The following is an 18,248-nucleotide window of genomic DNA, read 5'->3' as shown; positions in this document are numbered from 1 at the left end:
TTTTTTTGCAGTTTTATTTTTCTTTTTAAAAAGTTTTTTGGCACTACATAGTTCTGTAAAGAATAGAAGTGACAAATTTTTAAACACATGAAATCCCCTTCTAATTTTATTTTTTTTAGAACAATATATATATAAAGTCTGAAGCAACCAAAGTATGAATACAGCTAATAGAAAATAAAGAACTTAATTTTAAAAATTCTCTCTCTTTACAGTTTATCAAGATAAAACAAAACACAATTCCCCTTAAAAATAGGGTAATAAAATAGATGAAATTTGTATCACTCAGTTTTGTGATACTAGTAAAAACTATAGTTCGTATCTATGTACAAATGATACAGTTTAAAAACAGTCTTAAATAATCTGGTATCTAAACATGTTGCATTAAGATTTTAAATCAGAACCTGAATTTTTTTTCCTCCCCTCCCCCCACCCACCCACAATCCCATTAAATTTCACTTTTTCTGTTGAATGTAATTCAGATTCAAGTGTGGGTGTCCTTGAGACAGAAGCGAGAACCGCTGGTTACTCTGCATCAGGGGACCAGCTAAAAGAAAATGGATTACAGTTACTTCAGCAAATTAAATATAATTAACAGTGCTCGGCTATATTCAATGTATTAATCTTAGAAATAAAGCCATTTACTAGACTGACACAAATGCTATCTGTACGACTAACCCATTTAATGGGACAATGCACTATTACTTTAATCCAAAATTCCCTCAGAATCATCAATACATAGTTTTGTTGCACTACATTAGTTATTTAACAAAACCAATTTCATCATTTTTAAATACGGGTCTCACTTGGAAACCTCGCTACAGCAAATAAATTAGATCTTGAAAGAAGGATTTGGTGCCACTATCTCCCAGCAACACGGTAATTGCAAAGCCTCCAAGTAAAATCTGGGCATAGTTTCTCTCTTAGTGGAGCTAAAGGTCTTTTTCATACAGCCTTTCCCAATCCTGCCAGATGCTCAACACCTTTACCATTCGCTACCATCAGAAAGAGTTGAGATAAAGTCAGTCCTTCAAAGTTCCCTGAATAACTGAACCTGATCTAACTCTGAAGTTAGTGCTGCTTTGACTGCAGATGGGCTGGACTCGATAACCTCCAGAGGCCCCTTCCAACCTGAATTATTCTTATGGTCTTGTAAGTTTTTCTCTATGGAAGTCATTCCACAAAGCAAGGTACAAAAGCCAAATAAAATTAATTAGGACAGAAATTTTTTCATATTCTTAACATGCTCATGGGCAAATCATCTTAACCTCTATTGAAGCAGAGGTGGCTCTACAGTGAGACAGCAGCAGTGAAGGAGAAAGAGGCTAGAAGGGCAACAGACTGCAAATTGGCTCAGATTTCAGAATTTGATTTAACCCCTTCCCTCCCACAGAGATTTTCATTCATCCATACAGGAAGCTGAAGCGATGATTTGACTCTTGGATTCATTATGGTTCCAGGGAGCCCAGCAAGTGAAACATGATTTCTTGGCTTTTAAAGCCTTTGAGACAGTAAAGAGACATGTTGCATGAGCTGTTGATTCATATACTAGTTCTAGTACCTTGAGGGTAGAAAGGTTTGTTCGGTGGATAGCTGGCATTTCCCTGCTGCATGTAGTTCTGAGGCATATTGTAAGGCCACGCTCCTCGGAGGAGAGGAAAATGGGTAGGGGTCCCATGGTCCCAAGGGACAGAAGGAGGGTTCATTTTACCAAACTGTCCTTGGAAACCCTGATCTATTTTTCAATTGAAAGGGAAAAGCACATTGCAAGTTGAAATAATTAAACAGTAAGTCACAAATACAATTTACATCTTAAATAACAGTTTGCAGGGGACTTAATGTGATTAGTCTGATGTGCTAGGCTTTTTTTTTTTTAATATGCATCAATAAAAATTACCACCTAAATTATTTCATTATTCACTGTAAGAGAATTTATTGAGGAGGAAGAGAGAGTGTGAATCAATATTAAAATTAAGACTTACAATTTCACTATTCCTATGTCATTCTCATGATGAAAAATACAAGGTCTGAACAATGTTACTAATATCTAATCCCACACAGATACTATCACTGACATAGCTGTGACATGAAAGCTATTATCCTACTGCAAGAAATAATTCTCAGAAGATGTACACTGGAATTCCACTAATACCTGTATGCTTAAGAAACCTGATATATAGATTATCAGACCAACTTAAAACTGATTTTTAGAGAGAAAAATAAAAACTTTTGAAATAAGTACAGAAATTGTAAGCTATTCAATTTACAAATCCAGTATTACTGCAGCATTAGGAATGAGAAATCAAGCATCCAAGGAGGCAAGACACACAACAGTTGATGCCAAATGCTGTATGACTAATTCTGCTCTTTTTATTTGTAGCTCCCAATTTTATAAGACAGCAATGCCTGCTAATTTAAAAACTTCATCAATGTACATTAAAAAATAAATAAATATATTTAATTAACTATCCTCAGTATATCAGCTGCCCTTCAGGCATATCATAAAAAAAAAAACTTGCAGACAGACTTTCATTAAATAGAAGTAAGCTACACATTTAAAAGGAACAGTAACTTTTATACAATTAAACATGAAGCATGGCTCTGCAGTAAGCATGAAAAAAAGTTGTCTGCCTGAAACTTCTAATGATCCTACTTCTGATCAATTGTCTACTGAAAAGAAAAAAGTCACTCCTTCCAACTCAAAATTAAGTAAGCCAAGACAAAGTTTCCATGAACTTACTGTTCCCAAATTGTCCTGAGCAAGCAGGAAAGCAGGCTTCAAACAGAGAGCAGGCAGCTCATCTCTACTGTGTGCCTACTCAGTGACTCCACCTTAATGGCATCTAAGCCAAAAAGGAAACAAAACTTATTAACATACAAAGAGAAAAAAATACCAGGACTGGGAACTAGGAAAAGAAGTGTGATGAGAATGGAAATAGATGGAAGTTGAGGGAAGGGGAAAAAAAATAGTGACTGACATCACAAGAAAACTGGGAAACCTTCTGTGCAGGCACAATGAGAGTGGAAGGAAACAAACTGAGATAGAGCAAAAGGAAAAAGACTGGAGACAAAGACTGACTGACTACATTATGAAAACAGGACTTGTGAAGGGAGAACAGAGCAGAAACTAGGATTTGGGGAGCTTGTCTGAAAGAAGGCTGCTACCTGGGTAAGATGACTTGGATTGGAAAGAGCTGTTTGAGAAAAAGTCAGAGCTGGGGTGGACTCAGCTGAAAATCTACTGTCAAGCACCTTATTAGTGCAGAGAAAGGCTGTGCGGGAGATTCAAAATTTCCACCTCGTGATGAACAACTGCACCAGTATCTTGTATGATGGATATATCTTCTTTTAAACACAGAGGGAGTTTAACTCAGAATAGATCAAAAGACCATTATCATGATCTAAAGATCACAGTTAAAATTTAGGGGCTGCACAGTTTATGGTGCACAGAGAACTGTATGGGCTTTAACTACTATATATTGTTTTTCTCAGCCTGAAATGTACTTGGCTTTGGTACAAGGCAGAAGGCTGTTGCCCACTGGGCACAGGGAAAATCTGTATGAAGTATTTTCAGGAAATGATGTCAAGGTTAAGGAAGTTAAATGTGGCAGGATAAACTACAGGGGAAAAAAAAATGCGTAAGATGCTGTCATATTGCACGAAATGCAAGGAGGCAATATCCAACTTGCACAGCCGTAATTCTGCCGGTCTCTAAGTGCGCAGTTGCAGTCTCCACATTCGTCTAATAAACTACATAACAACACAAATGGAAACCGAATTTGTAAGCACATTCACAGAAATGTGCTTTAGACTCAAACAAGTGTTAGAACATTTCTCTGTTGAATGCATGATTTCTCATGTGTTGCACAGCCACTAATGGCAGATAGGACCAATGCCTGAAAGTTACAATGACCCAACTTGCCCAATTTTTTTTTCCCATAAGAATGTTTTAAGACAGTGAAGGTAATGACTTAGTTTCTTAAGCATCGTATTGTTAATCTAAAACAAGTTGAAATAGAGTTAGCTGTTTCTGTAACACTGAACATTTGTACACAAAGTACGAGAGGTTTGATACAACAGAGAAGAGTTACCTGAATTCCCCACAGTGCCATTGTTCACCAGTGAGTTTGGAGTCACAGGATTGTGCCAGTGTCCCTCATGAGAAGTGCTGGGGATTCCCATGGGCCTGGCAGCAGGCTGTGCAAAGATGATACTGGGATCATTCAAGCTTACACTGCTCTGGTTACTTGTGGTGCTGCTGCTGCCAGATCTCATAGAAAATGGAACATTTGTAGAATGAGGAGGGTTACCCGGTGCAGAGTGAATAACGGGCCCATGAATAGGCCAAGAAGTGTTGGGAAGCTGAATTTGGTGGTGATGGTGCATCTGAAGTAGTCCCAGGTTATGCAAGGTAGAATACTGACCTGGGGGAGATTGGGGAAAGTTAAACAAAGCCAGCTGGACCTGATGGGGTGGCTGTGCACCCTGCTGTGGTTGCGGAACGTGCTTAGACTGGGATATTGGTTGTGGCTGAGTCTGGTTAATGGAGGCTGGCTGAGAGGAATTCTGTGTAAATTGTTGAGGTTGTGGAGAGTAAGATGACTGATGCGAATCAGACTGGAGGGGGAAAAAGAAAGTATGTATTTCTGATTAGTTCACTAGACATTCAATGGTGTTTTTCTTTAATAAGCACCCACTGTATTAGACTATTCATAAAAAAGACAAACCACTCCCCAGCAACACCCCAAATGCTGTGCCCGAGTTCCTGCTGGTTTAAATAAGTACCATTCGACTGACACTGATTTTCACCCTCAGATAATTTGGTCTGTTAACGTGGCACATCCCACCATCAGAAACATCATTCTGAGCAAACATTAGCCCCAAGCTCTTCAATAGACTCCTCACACATCTGTTTCTGATTTTTAATCAGCATCTTCCCCACCCTACTTATTTACAACCCAGAATCTCAATAACTAATTACCTTATTTCTAAATAGAGTGGTTCTTCTTACTACAGACACTTTTTTTTTTAAAGGAATTCCAAAGTAAGCTCTTAATATTTCTTTAATTTTTATTTAATCTGTTGAACAAGAAACTGAAACTCCAAAAACCCAGTTTCAACCTCCACATCCTGATGCTGGGCCATGACTAAAGGCAGAGAAATAGCAATTATTACAGCCTTTGCAGAACTCTTAGAAAACTTTTCCTTTCACCAGCAACAGAAAAAGGCATGAGCCTCTTTCATCTGTTTCATATTGCAACTAAACAGAGAAGCACTTCAAGAACTGGGGTGGCTGGGAAAAGAGTTCCCTAGTTTATCTGCCAAAATTCATTACCAATGTCTGGATTAACCTGAATCTTAGATCTCAATCTCCCCTTGGAGTTGCTTGTCTCTCTCCATAGAATACAGCAGAGAGCTAAGCTCCAAGTAACTCAGCTGCTGTCAAACATCTGAAGTTAAAGGTCTCTGCAGACTGTCACTACCCATGACTGCTCGCCTGTCCGTTTAAATCGGCAGTCACTTTTCTTCAATCACCAGAAGTCTGCAGGACTTCCCCACACCAGCCCTTCAGAGCAACCCTCATCACAGCATGCTGTGTGTCTTTGCCTGGGCAAAAGCTGAAGCCCAGATGCTGGGACTGCTCCCTACTGCTATTCCAACTGTTCTTGTGTAAGTGCCTCCTATGCCTTTCTATCAACCAAGAAGAGAAGGTAAAACCTGGGTTTTGAAAGATGACTGGTTTAATCATTTAAATGTTATAAAAATAGAGCACATGCACTGACTACAGCCTCCCTGCAAACTTCAAACCACCACAAGCACACACTGGACATGCCAGCAGCAGGAGAGGAGAAATGTTAAGCTCCAGCCTCTTGGTCTGCTTCCACACTCCTGCTTTCCCTTCTCTCTCCCTCTTGCTCCACTAACATTCCCCCTTCTCATTATCCTCAAGCAATCCCTGGACAGCACATATTCACCAAGAAATCCTGTCCAAATGACAACTATGCACCACACACACACACAGAGTCCACAACATCCAGATGACACAAGAATGTGCACATGCAGCAGGTCCAGTGTGCATGGTGTGCCTGTGTGTGCACCCACATGTCCAGCTTCAATTTCCCCAACCAGGAATACTAAGGAACCTAAAAAGATACTCCTGTGTCATGTAATAGCATGGTGGCAGTTCAGCCCTTCAGCCATTTAGCCCTTGGGCTGTATCAGTCCCTCCTTAACAGCATATTATTATAGTAAAAATAATGTAATAAAGTTGCTCTTAGTGGAGCAAGCATTCCAATAAATGCTGGCTGATCAGTTCGGAAATACTCTACACCTAAAGCAGTAAACTGAACAAAGAGCACAAGTGATCAGCAGCCCTGATTACTGTGTTTGCTTACTTGCCAGCTTCATTAGCAGGCACATGTTTCTCAGACTAACAGCTTAAAATTAATGAATTTCTGCTGTATTCTGTACTTCAAAAACATTAAATGGGAACAGCTGTATTTGCTTAATTACCCTCTGTTATCCATCTCCACTCAGAAGCAGGCTAAACATATTTTACCTAGTTCTGTAAAGACTTGAACAAACTGTAAGAGAAAACTACCAAAATTTTCCCCTTTGTTCAGTTTGTGCTTCTAGTGTGCTCTGGCAGACTTTTGCCCCATGTATCACACCTGAATTGAAGTATGATTCATCTGCATTCCCTGCTTGTTCATGACAGTCCCTTAAGACAAATCTCTTAAACCACAGAGATCACGATAGTCACAAACCTAAGTCTTCAGTATGTTAACAATGAGCTCTGCTTTACTTCCCTCAGTAACTCCAGAACATTGCCAGAATAACTAGGCACAAGACTTCAAAAGGCATCCTAGCTTAAATTTCAGAGATAGCTTGCAGTTCTGAAATGCCAGCTTCACTATCTCATATGAAATTTGACTATGTAGTTTCCATATAGAAAGCCCATAAATGCTCTCCAAGAAACACTACATTATAAATCAAAGTTCCACTATCTGTCAGAGTGCAATGTTGTCATTATAAAGCTCAGAATCTGTTGAGAAAAAATTGTGCAAACCTGCTCCTAGCATGGCCCAGGATCGCTGGTTTGCTACAGCTTGCTTACTTCAATACCATAGCTAATTGGAACTTACACATTCTGATGACTGTCTAGTGCGCAAGGGTCGTTCCACTTGCTGCGGACTCACAGCCACTAGCTGTGAATTTACCATGCTTCGGACCAGCTGGGTGCCTAATCAAGGAACAAAAATGTTAATAAAAACCACAAGGTTACAGATGACAGAATAATGAACGCAGAACTGCGAGTCAGTGATACCTTAACTCTCATGTGACACGGAGTAGGTAAATCACTTTAACTTCACCTCTCCTTTAAGTGGAATGCTTTCCCTCTATTGGCAACAGCCAACATTGATAGGTAGACCTAAATCTAATCTAGAGAGCTAAACTCTAATACTGAGTAATATAGATTCTAGCATGAACAAAGCCCACTTTACTATCAGGTGGCAATGCTACCCCATACAAGTCTCCATGCTACTGCTGTAAGCAGTGGGATTTTAAATAGCAACAGCAGAAACTTTTGGGCAAAGGAAAAAAAAAAACCAAACCAAAAAAGAGAGAGAGAGTGAGGGAGACTGGAATACAGAAAAGCAGCAAGGTTCTATCTGAAATTCATTTATTATTGCTTTCCCTGCTTTTTCAAGTACTGCAGGCACCTAAGGGCCTAACTTGAATAGGTTTGCAATTAGACTTGTCTCTAATTACTAACAGTAATTTGAAAGCTGGATCTAGCTTCCTAATGCATCTGTATGCTTCTGGAAATGAGACTACTGATTTTTAGTGAAAATTTACTTACCTCTCACAGATGATGGAGGGTTAGCTAACATTTGAGAAACATTTGGAAGAGGAAATGCATTCAATTACTATTATTACTACTCCTAAATGCACCCCCTGTGAGTGGAAGACTCAATAATGCAATACCCTGAAGTACACTATACTTACTGCTGAGTACATTTTTACCACCCATGCAAAGACTGTACTTCAGGAGGCATTACTCCCCTTGAAGAAAAGCAACACTTAGACTAAAAGCTGTATTTGCAATGACCGAAATCATTAGTTGCAGAAATTTTTTAAGATAATTACCAGGTCTGTATAGAAACCTAGAGAGAAGGGATCTCAGAACTTTCAAATTATACTAATAACACATTAACTTACCTGGCACACTGCTATTTCTCTGACGGGTTTGTTTGAATTCAGGACAATCTCTTCTAACGTGACCCACATCCCCACAGATGAAACACCTTTTCTCTCTTGTTTCTCTATCATCTTCCTTCACTTCTTTTTCATCATCTTTCTCATTCTCCTTTTTCTTCAACCTGAATAATAATTTTTATTAGCACTATCACAAAACCACACACAGAAAAAAAATATATCTCTACAGAGTTGTTTTATTTGTATGTTCAAAGGAAATGGTTACATAACCAACAGCTGTACCAGAATACAAGTATCTTAGGAATCCCAGGAAAACACTTTCAGAATCTGGGCTGGTTAACAACCTGTTTGTATGAACTTAACAAACTTAGAAGCTCCCCAGAATTTCCAGAAGCTATCTAACTGTATTAGCGCAGAGCTACACTTACAGTTAAGTAGGCTTAGCCTGGCAGTTAGTTTCTGAGTAGTTCTATGCAACAATCCCACTGAGTCAGATTATACACAAAACAAATTAGCTGTATCTTGTAGATAAAAGCTCCTTCTGACTGGAGATGGCATATTTCTCTATAAGAATATGTTAGTATCCTGAACCGAGACAGGATGTGAAAGAAAGCACTGAGACTCTTTCAAGCACTCAGTACTAATACAACAAACCACAGAAGAATTAGTGATCAGGAACCAAGACAAGAAATAAATGTCTTTTTTCCACATTGTATCTGTAGGATTGTTAAATATTAATACTTTGTGAGCTGTAAACACAATTTGAGAGAGATTCCATGTGGCTGTGCTGAAGTAGCAGACCCTGTGAAGAGCAGATCACAACTTCTTTCCTTAGGCAGATACAGGGAAAGAAAGAGGTGATGAAATTCAGTGTGCTAGTGCTTGTGAGAAGTATGTTAGGGAGTGGCTGAAAGAAACAAGTCAGCCCGTGACCTTAGATTTCCAGTCCAGTTTCGTGTATTTTGAACCCTGCTGACTGAACAAAAGGCTGTAAACAAGGACTTTGTAGCAGGAAGAGACCGAGAATCTTTTGAAGAATTCTGGAGCACACAACTGAACATAAGGAGCAAATGAAAAAGCCCAGACTTTAATCTGCATTCTAAGGGCTTCAGTGTGTTTTAGGAGGAGTCAGACAACCTACACTGAACGGGTCATGAAAAATCCAAAGATGTAAAAATGCAAAGAGTGCACATTGTCTGTCAATTCTTGCTAAATTATCTTTGGAGACATTGACCTGTATGTACGAGGGACTCCTTTTGCAGGAGTACTGGATCCAAAACTCATAAGTGCAATTAATGTACGAGTGTAAGATCATTAAGCGACTGGCACTCGTATGATGTTACAGAAATGCACCTTAACTATGTACATTTTAACTACTCCTAGATTTTAATAAATGAACTTTTACCTGCCTTCCAGAGGTACGTTATCAGATCTAGAGAACAATTCAAATTCAACACTGTCTTCCGAACATGATCACTACAGGAAATCCATTTTAATACATTACACATTGTGCAGTCAGGTAATATGGTCTCCATCTGAATGTTTACACTATAAAAAGATAATTTAGTGATCTAAATTTTAAGGTAAGCTGTAACTACAGATAGATCATGAAGCAAAACTATTAACATATTACAGACAGTTGACTTTACTCCCTGTGTGCTTGCATAAACACTCTACAATTTAAAGAGATGAACAAAAAAAGTCTTTAAAAAAGCAAAAATAGGATGGGAATTTGAGGATCAGATATGAAGCTGTGATTTTCTCTGCAATTCAGTGTATTCTTCATTTCCATTAAAATTTCAAATATTCAAATCTTTCCTGATTTAATGTCAAAGATTTTACATTAGCTTTGTGTATTACTTACCTCCTCCTCTTTGGACAGTCTTTCATGTAGTGACCAATTTTTCCGCAGACACGACAACATCTGTCATTGGGTGCTAATTCTCCATCTGTCAGCACTTTTGAGTCAAAAAAGTATTCCTATCAAAACAGATCAGACAGATACAATATATGAACCATTCACTTACAAGGTTGAGAAGTGAAAGCACAATGGACAGCTTTAATCTCCTATTGTTCCCTACATTTTACTACTTCTTAGATGATGCCTAGTCTTTTTTCTTCCCCTAGATAATGGCAGCTTATTCAGAGATATGGAGCAGTTTGGGTAAAAAGGGGTATTTAGTCTTAGGGACAGAGGCTCAATTTGCAGAAGAGCTTGTTCAGGCTCCAGCCTACTGCCTACCTTTCACTTCCTCAAAGACTCTGAAGAGGGCAATTTTTTTGCATGTGATCTATTTTGGTATCTGAGTCACTGCTTGTACGCTTTCCAAAGCAGCCTATGTCCCTTCCCAAATGACATGATTGTATTTCCCTAGACAGAAGAAAGCTCAGGTGGGAAACAGATGGAGCATCTGCATGCTGACCTATACCACGCCCCTCCCCTGGAATTTGCTAAGGACAGCTGCAGTTCTGATGTGTGTCAGCACAAAGGCCACAGTTTACAGCCTCTGAACAACATCAACATTGTGAAAGTATTATCCTGCCTGAAAGACTCAAAAAGAGGAACTATCAGAAATGTCCTAACCCCAGCTCAGAAACAAAGTCCTACTGTAGACAGGTAATTGAACCTTTTTACTGCAGTTTCCTCTCTGTACCACTAAGCTACAATACAGGGCACTGGCTTAAGGAGGAGACTGGGAACTCCTTTTATTGGGCACTTTGCAGAAATAAAATGCTATGTAATACTACTGGCATTACTTCCCTCACATAAGAGACAGGTTATTTGCATGCTAAGGCTGCTTTCTGTCTTGCCTTTTATCATGTAAAATGTTCAGTGGAAATCTGAGATGAGGCAGAACAACACAACCACATATACAAATACAAAATATATACTTTCCAGAAGCACTATAGCCTTGTGTTGAACATGTAAGTAAAGAATTATTAAAAAAAAAAAAATTATTAGCAATAATATTTATTACATATGTTCATGCATTTGTTGGTTACAGATAACTACATCCACACTGTAATTCTTTATTATTTGTATCTCAGTAGTACTCAAAAGCCCCAATAAAAACAGGTCCTATTTTATTAGGCACAGCACAAAACAGAATACATCAAAGAACATTTAATACAAACTCAGAAAAAACACAGATAAAGTAAGCAAATGGAAAAGAGAAGTTGAGGAAGGATGAGGGGAAATAAAAAGCTTTCAGAGGTTTTTCAAAATCCTTTAGAAACACAAACCCTGTTGAAAGCCATTGGGAGAACAGTCCTCTTAACTGGTTTAGAAAATACCTTTCTAAGTAGATGTTAAAAATATTAACTCCAGATGATTTATTTGCTCATATTAGGAAAAAAAAAATAGTTCTAATAGTTCTCTATTATGCATCAATGACTGGACCCTGTAGCACAGAGGAGTACTTTCTCTCAGATGATACTGCATGAACACATTCCTGATCCTGACTCACTATGCAAATTCTGAAGGTTAACTGATTAAAAAAAAAAAAAAAAGTTGATTGTCGTCCTTTTCCTGCCTTAAGCAGCAATCCTTACTCTTCTCACCAACTGGAAAAATAAGTAGGATGTAGCATCTTGTGAGTCTGTTTTCTTTAGCTACATGAATAGCTCATGAAGTCCCTAAAGCTGTTTCTGGGTTTTACAGCCATTTTGCAGTTTTCTGCAATACTTACTGTCACACAATGAAGATTTTATAAAAAAACAAAAACCATAAGCTTACTTTCCTCCCAAACCTTTCAAAAATACCCATCACCTATCCAACTACTTCTGTGAATTTTATATTGCAGGAGCCCAATATAAACTGTAAATTTTATGCAGATGATGTATAATTACATATACTGCGCATACCAAATTGATAATGACATACAAGAGATTCGGCTTGGATTAATCAGTTCAGTGGACAAAGTAAAAAACATATTAAAAACTATGAAAACTTACAGCTTCTCTTCCAACAGTTGGGTAGAATGGGGTCCCAAATAATTTTCTCCCATTGATAAATGCCTTCATTATGAAATTCGTCACTATTGGAGAAAGACAGAGTTATTGGAAAACAACAGAAAAGGCACAACACTTTAGAAATCAGTAAACATTAATCATTAGTAGACATTAATAGCTTACTTTTCCTAGAGACTCCAGCACCAAGATTATGATTCAAGTCAAAAGGATCTGTGTAAAGAAGGGAAAAAAACAAATCAGTTAGAAAAAAAATATGCTGGAACAATTTTTTTTTTATTTTAACATAGAGAATTCCTTTTCAAATGCACTCACAGAGTAGGTGATAGCAAAGCAATGATGAGTGTTTTAAAAATATGTGACTAACCATAATAAAAGTAAGAGCAATTTACTAATATATACTGCTAGTTAGGAGTCTAATGACATTTTGTAAACTGTAGGATTTGCAAACAATGGGTTTTTTTTAAACACTGATGGTAATTTCTTCACATAAAGATCCTGTGCAACATGGAGAACAGATCCTCAAGCAACGGCGTGCATCACTCCCTCATTAATGGAACAAAAATTCAGCAGGTAAGTACCTTCGATGGCAATACATTTGGATGTCCACTGTTTTTCAAACGTAGTTAACAGCTTCTTCTGCCGGATGCTGATCACATACTCCTTGAAGTCAAATTCTTCCGTGTAGAATCGCAGCAACCCTAGCCAGAGCTCTCCAAGTGATTCAGTGTTCTTTCCAAGAGAAGGCAGGCGCTTCTTCTGCATGCAATTGAAGACACTATTTATTCAGCTATAGTTACTGAAGTACTTCTCCTCCTGAACTACCTCTCTAATTATGAGTTTGTCTACCATGAACTTTCATTTGGTTAAAGTAAGGTTTAATCACTACAGTTAACACAACCTCAATGCTGGAGTATTCATTAAGAGTAAAAAAGTATTGTTCTTGATTTGTGTTATCTAGAAATGATTTAAAATAAACCAAGAAAAAGCAGACACTCATATCAGCAAAACAGGACTCATTTGGGAACTTGTAATAATAGGGATATGGAAGTTTAACTACTCTTTTATATATTACACTGTAAGAAATGTATTAACTTTCCCATTAAAAAAAAAAAGCTTTCAGTTTTAGTGACTCTTCTGGAATTAAAATATTACCAATTCTTCCATGTCATCAAAGAAAAAGGCATTCCATCCATCCACCATTCTTTGTGGAATCTGTTTTCCATCAAATATCTGCCAAAATAGAGAGGGACACAGTTACCACCCTAACTCAAAGTCATCACAGAAGACTTGCAGTTTTGCTGGTAAGAAATAATACAAAAATGGAAATCTTTAATTTTAACAATTTCTTCTTATATGAGCAGAATTTTGCATTGGTAAAAAGTCTGAAAGTCTTTTTGCATTATTGCTCTACCTCTCTCAAATTATTTGGATATTTTATTTTCACTTGTTCTTTGAAACTAAGAAAACATGACTGAATTACCTCATCACGATTCCAACATCCCTCTGGCCCACAAAATCTCTAAGGAGGCTTTATATGACTCCTATTACATTTTGACTTTAGCAAAGCCAAGGGGAAATTCCACTGTTATTTAAATGCACTCTCAGGGCAGCAATAAAATAACAACCCCTAACCAATACTAAACTATCATCAAGACAGTCTGAGTCTCAACTGCAGCACTTAAGCCAATTTTCGTCTTGTATGCAGACAACAAAAAAGTCAGAAAGGGCTAATTTTCAGAAGTGCTTGGGAGTTACAGAGTGTATCCAAGAAGAGGCAGATAGCTGACTAATTATATTCTCCCCACCCATGCAATGGAGGTACAGAATGTTATTTTCTTAATAAAGTTTCCTGGCACATGTGAATAGTATCTTTAAAGTTGTACCAAAGGATTAGTTATCTTTTTTTTTCCCCTCACCAAATCATAAAATAAACTTTTTCTCTTACAGATAAGGTGTTGAGCAATAAATAATGTATCTGACAATAACTGATGTAAGAGCTGGACTGACATCCCTAGAGCATCTGGCACAGACTCCTAATTACAATTCCCTTCTCTCCACACCACCTGCCAATTTTTTTTTTCTATCCTGTTCAGTATATAAATACCAACACAAGACCAAAAGCCCAAAGTAAATATAACTGAAGAACTTGGGACCAACAGATCCTCGATTTAGTTGTAATTTTCTTGCTGTTTTACCCACTAAAACCAAGCGGGAGTTAGGAACCTGCTGAAGCAGAAGGACTCCATATTTCCTTCATCCCCCTAACCTTAAAAGCCCAGACTTCTCATATTTGGCTTGAAGAAACAGCACATCTATTTTCATGGCCTCTTTTTTCTGAAAACCTACCTCCTGAAGAACTGGAATAACTGGTGGATTTCTCTGCTGTAGAAAGTACAAAACCATAAGAATATAGGCATACGAAGACAGACTACCACGGGATGCATCACCAATATCGCAGCGCTGAAAAAAATACATATAAAAAAAATACTGAATTTACATTTTCTTCTTCAAGACTAACAACTATGTCAGAGAGCAAACAGAAACCCCATCAGTAACAGGAAATAAATTCATCTCATAACTAAAAATCATTTTATGAAGCCTGAAAAATAAACACCCTTACAGTCAAGTGCCATCTGTCAAATCCACAGCATAATTTGACTATAAAAACATAAAAGCTTCTCACAGACAAAATATTTTTTTTGTTTATAAAGTGCAAATTGAAAAAAAAAAACAAACAAACAACAAATCAAAACCCCCAAAACAGAAATTCCAACAAACCTCCACACCTGATGTCCAGTTTCAATACTGTAAAATTTAGTTTTCCTAAACTCATGTTACTAGAGCAGTTTCTGTGATTCCTTATTGTTTTGGTTCCCCCTCCCTTTTAAAAAATAATTAATAGGGAAGTATTTCCATCTCGTACTGGCAACTTAGGCAATACCTGGCATTTTGCTAGTATACATACACACACCTAATTAAACCCTGGTCCAGCCTGCACAACACAGCATAAATCAAACACCAGTGAATTACCTTACTATGCTTGAAAATCTTATTACAGTATAACCTTCCTACAGCACCTGCTTCTAAGCTACCCTTGCTTCAAGCACGTGTCATAAACAACGCATTTTCAGCCTCCTAGGTCTGGAAAAAACAGGGATTCAAAAATTACTTTCACACTAGCAGCAGCAGTGACAGCTGTTCCTGGTTTTTCTGCCAATGCAGACAGAGGAGGAAGCATTTTGCATAAACATAGAGTATTTGTATAGCTATGAAGCCACTTCCATACATATACCTACAAGAGTGTATGTCCCACAACTTGGAAACTTGGTCTTTACAGTCAGATTTTTAGAATGTATACAATAGTATATGCAATACTACAAAAAAAAATTAATTTAATTTAAAATTTACTCCTGATTTTTACAATGAGTAAAACAAGGCAAGCAGGCCAGAAGAAAGCTGCAGTAATCTCTGGGCTGGTTCTAGATACAGGAACTTGGGAATCCCATGCACAGCCACATGCACCTACATCTTACAGTTAACACTTTTTTCAGTTTTGTTTGTTTGTGGGTTTTTTTGTATTGTAGCTGGTTTGAAATTGAAAAAAAATGAAAGTTTTCCTTTCATCAGCTTCCTCTTAGACAGTAATCTTTCAACAGACAGCAGAAGATACCAGGACTAAAGAACCTGATTCTGACACACACACAATCAGATGGAGCACAGTCAGTTTAAGAAAGAGTGCCTTATATTAACAGCATTCTACTGTCTCCTTTCCAGTTAGCATGAGCAAAAGGTAAAACTCCCTGGCTGTTTCAGAAGACTCTGTATTATACAGATAAGCACCTTCTTTTCATATTACCTTTGCAAAAACTTTCATTGTATAGCCCAGGTATTGCACTCTAGGATCAATAGCTGCATAAGTAGCCAGCATTCTGGTGTTGTGCTGTGCCTGGCAAAAGGGAAGAAAAAAAAAAATCAAACCAGTGTTTCAGTGTAATTTATGGTTAATTATAGTATAGTCTGCAGTTCAAGCACAGGAGATGCATAATACAATTGGAGGAAAAAAAATAAAATCACAGTATTCCATAAAATTCATGCAACATTTCCTGCACAAACATAACTGAAAGATGTAACCAGGACAGTATTAATGCAGCAGCAACAGTAAGAACCTTGGGAAACACCAGCAAATAAGTAAGTCTGTAAGATGACTCACACTGGAACAAATTCCACAAACTGCATCTTCTTTACAGGGGAATGTGAGCCCATTACATAAAAAAATTGTGCAATTTCACTGTGCTAGATGTAAGATGGGATAAGATATTCTATTCATGATGTCAGAAAGGCCATGGTGTATGTGGCACTAACAGCTCTTCAGAAGCATTCACAAAAATGCTTTGTGTGCCACGACACTGCTCTGCTATCAGGTTATACAGCTGCTTGGGCTGGGCTGAGAGCGTAGGCCACTGAATTTAAATAACATAAGGAAAAAAACCCAAACACACAAAAGCATTTTCATTCTGGTTTCAAAATTATTCCCTCAAATGATTATTTGAGCGAGTTACAATGAATTAAAAACCTTTCTTTAAACACAAACCCAAACACAAACAGATGCTTACCAGTGTATTGTATAAACTGATATCTCCTTCTAACCCACTTCGTCTGTGTTCAAATTTTACTATAGGCACTTTGGCTGTTGTTATAGGCAAGATGTTTCTCAAACCTGGGGAAGCAAAACTTTAGTACATAAAACATTTCCATTAACTACATATACAGTAAATGTAATTACAAAACAAGTAACACTTTAAAATACCTACCTGGATGCTTCTTAAGAACTTTTGCCAAACCTTCTATTATTTCTTTACAGTTTAATTTCTAGGAAAAACAAAGACCACAGCTTCAGATGTTAAAACGTGGATCCTATCCTAACAAGTACATCTAGTATCAAACACATATTTCAGAGAGGAAAAGTCTATGTACCAAAAGAAATAAGCAATAAGCCAGCACATGAATTTACATAAACTGGTGACTCACATTCTCTATGTGGGCATCTACACTACACTAAATGTGTGCCTATAGGGTATTAAAAGTAAAACAGGATATATCTTGCTTCAACTGTGCAGAGTGCAACAAGGCAATTTGCTACTAGCAAAATCCTACCTTTCCTGTGTATAGAAATCTTAAATGAATTAAAAAAAAAACCTTAAAGAATTATTGACTCTAAAATAGTAAACTTTATCAATTTCAAAACTCTTACCTCTGCATTTTCATGGCCTTCCAACGTCATGCATATATCTAGGTCACTGTCCCGAAATCCAAATCCATTCTTTGAAGAGCCAAACAAGCAAAGTCTGGCTTTGTCTGATCAAAAGAGTAAACAAACAAACAAACAAACAATTCTTTTACAGCTGAATGGTAAGTGCTTACTATGGAACATAGCTTAACTAAGATGTGTAGGTGCCCATAAAAAATGAGCTTTAAGAGAGAGCTTACAATGTCACTTCTAAGACTTCACCTTTGATAAAGGAGGAAGCACAATACTTCAAAAATTATTCATAGAAAGCAAGGTAGGATAAAGCCCAGGTAATTTTTATGAGTGAGGTATGTTACAGAGTTCATAGAATCATAGAATGGTTTGGATTGGAAGGGACCTTAAAGATCATCCAGTTCCAACCCCTGTGCCATCAGCAGGGACATCTTCTACTAGATCAGGTTGCTCAAAGCCTCATCCAGCCTGGCCTTGAACACTTCCAGAGAGGGGGCATCTACAACTTCCTTGGGCAACCTATAAGTTGTTGCTATAACCAAGAGTTACTATAACCAATAAATGTGGTGCTATGCTTTGTGGTATGCGACTGTTTTAAATAAATCAAAATAATGTGCAAACCCAGTCACAAGTCCAGCTTTACCCCACAGATAAGACAGAGCTACTCTTAAGGCAGTACAAGTAATATTTCTGGTTACACTCATACTTTATATAGGTTCCATATTTTTCCTGTGACTACGTAAATTGGGTCAATCAGTAAGTTTCTGTAAGCATAACATACTGTTCAGGAAGATACAAG

General features: G+C 37.6%; 1 protein-coding gene across 1 annotated transcript in view; it reads right to left on the bottom strand.

Moving 5' to 3' along the window:
- The window catches only part of TUT4 (terminal uridylyl transferase 4), a 38,301-nt gene continuing 20,053 nt past the window's right edge, over nt 1-18,248 (bottom strand). The window contains 16 exon segments of the mRNA XM_010172545.1: nt 1-544; nt 1,559-1,732; nt 4,089-4,236; nt 4,285-4,614; nt 7,143-7,240; nt 8,221-8,404; nt 10,078-10,197; nt 12,172-12,254; nt 12,352-12,399; nt 12,768-12,945; nt 13,342-13,419; nt 14,536-14,649; nt 16,046-16,135; nt 16,803-16,906; nt 17,001-17,058; nt 17,441-17,544. Coding sequence (XP_010170847.1) covers nt 453-544; nt 1,559-1,732; nt 4,089-4,236; nt 4,285-4,614; nt 7,143-7,240; nt 8,221-8,404; nt 10,078-10,197; nt 12,172-12,254; nt 12,352-12,399; nt 12,768-12,945; nt 13,342-13,419; nt 14,536-14,649; nt 16,046-16,135; nt 16,803-16,906; nt 17,001-17,058; nt 17,441-17,544 — 2,003 coding nt within the window. The 3' untranslated portion in view covers nt 1-452.

The sequence above is a fragment of the Antrostomus carolinensis genome, unplaced genomic scaffold (genome assembly GCF_000700745.2).
Source record: "Antrostomus carolinensis isolate BGI_N321 unplaced genomic scaffold, ASM70074v2 scaffold6827, whole genome shotgun sequence".
Taxonomy (NCBI): Eukaryota; Metazoa; Chordata; class Aves; order Caprimulgiformes; family Caprimulgidae; genus Antrostomus; species Antrostomus carolinensis.
This window is presented reverse-complemented; position numbering and strand designations above follow the sequence as displayed.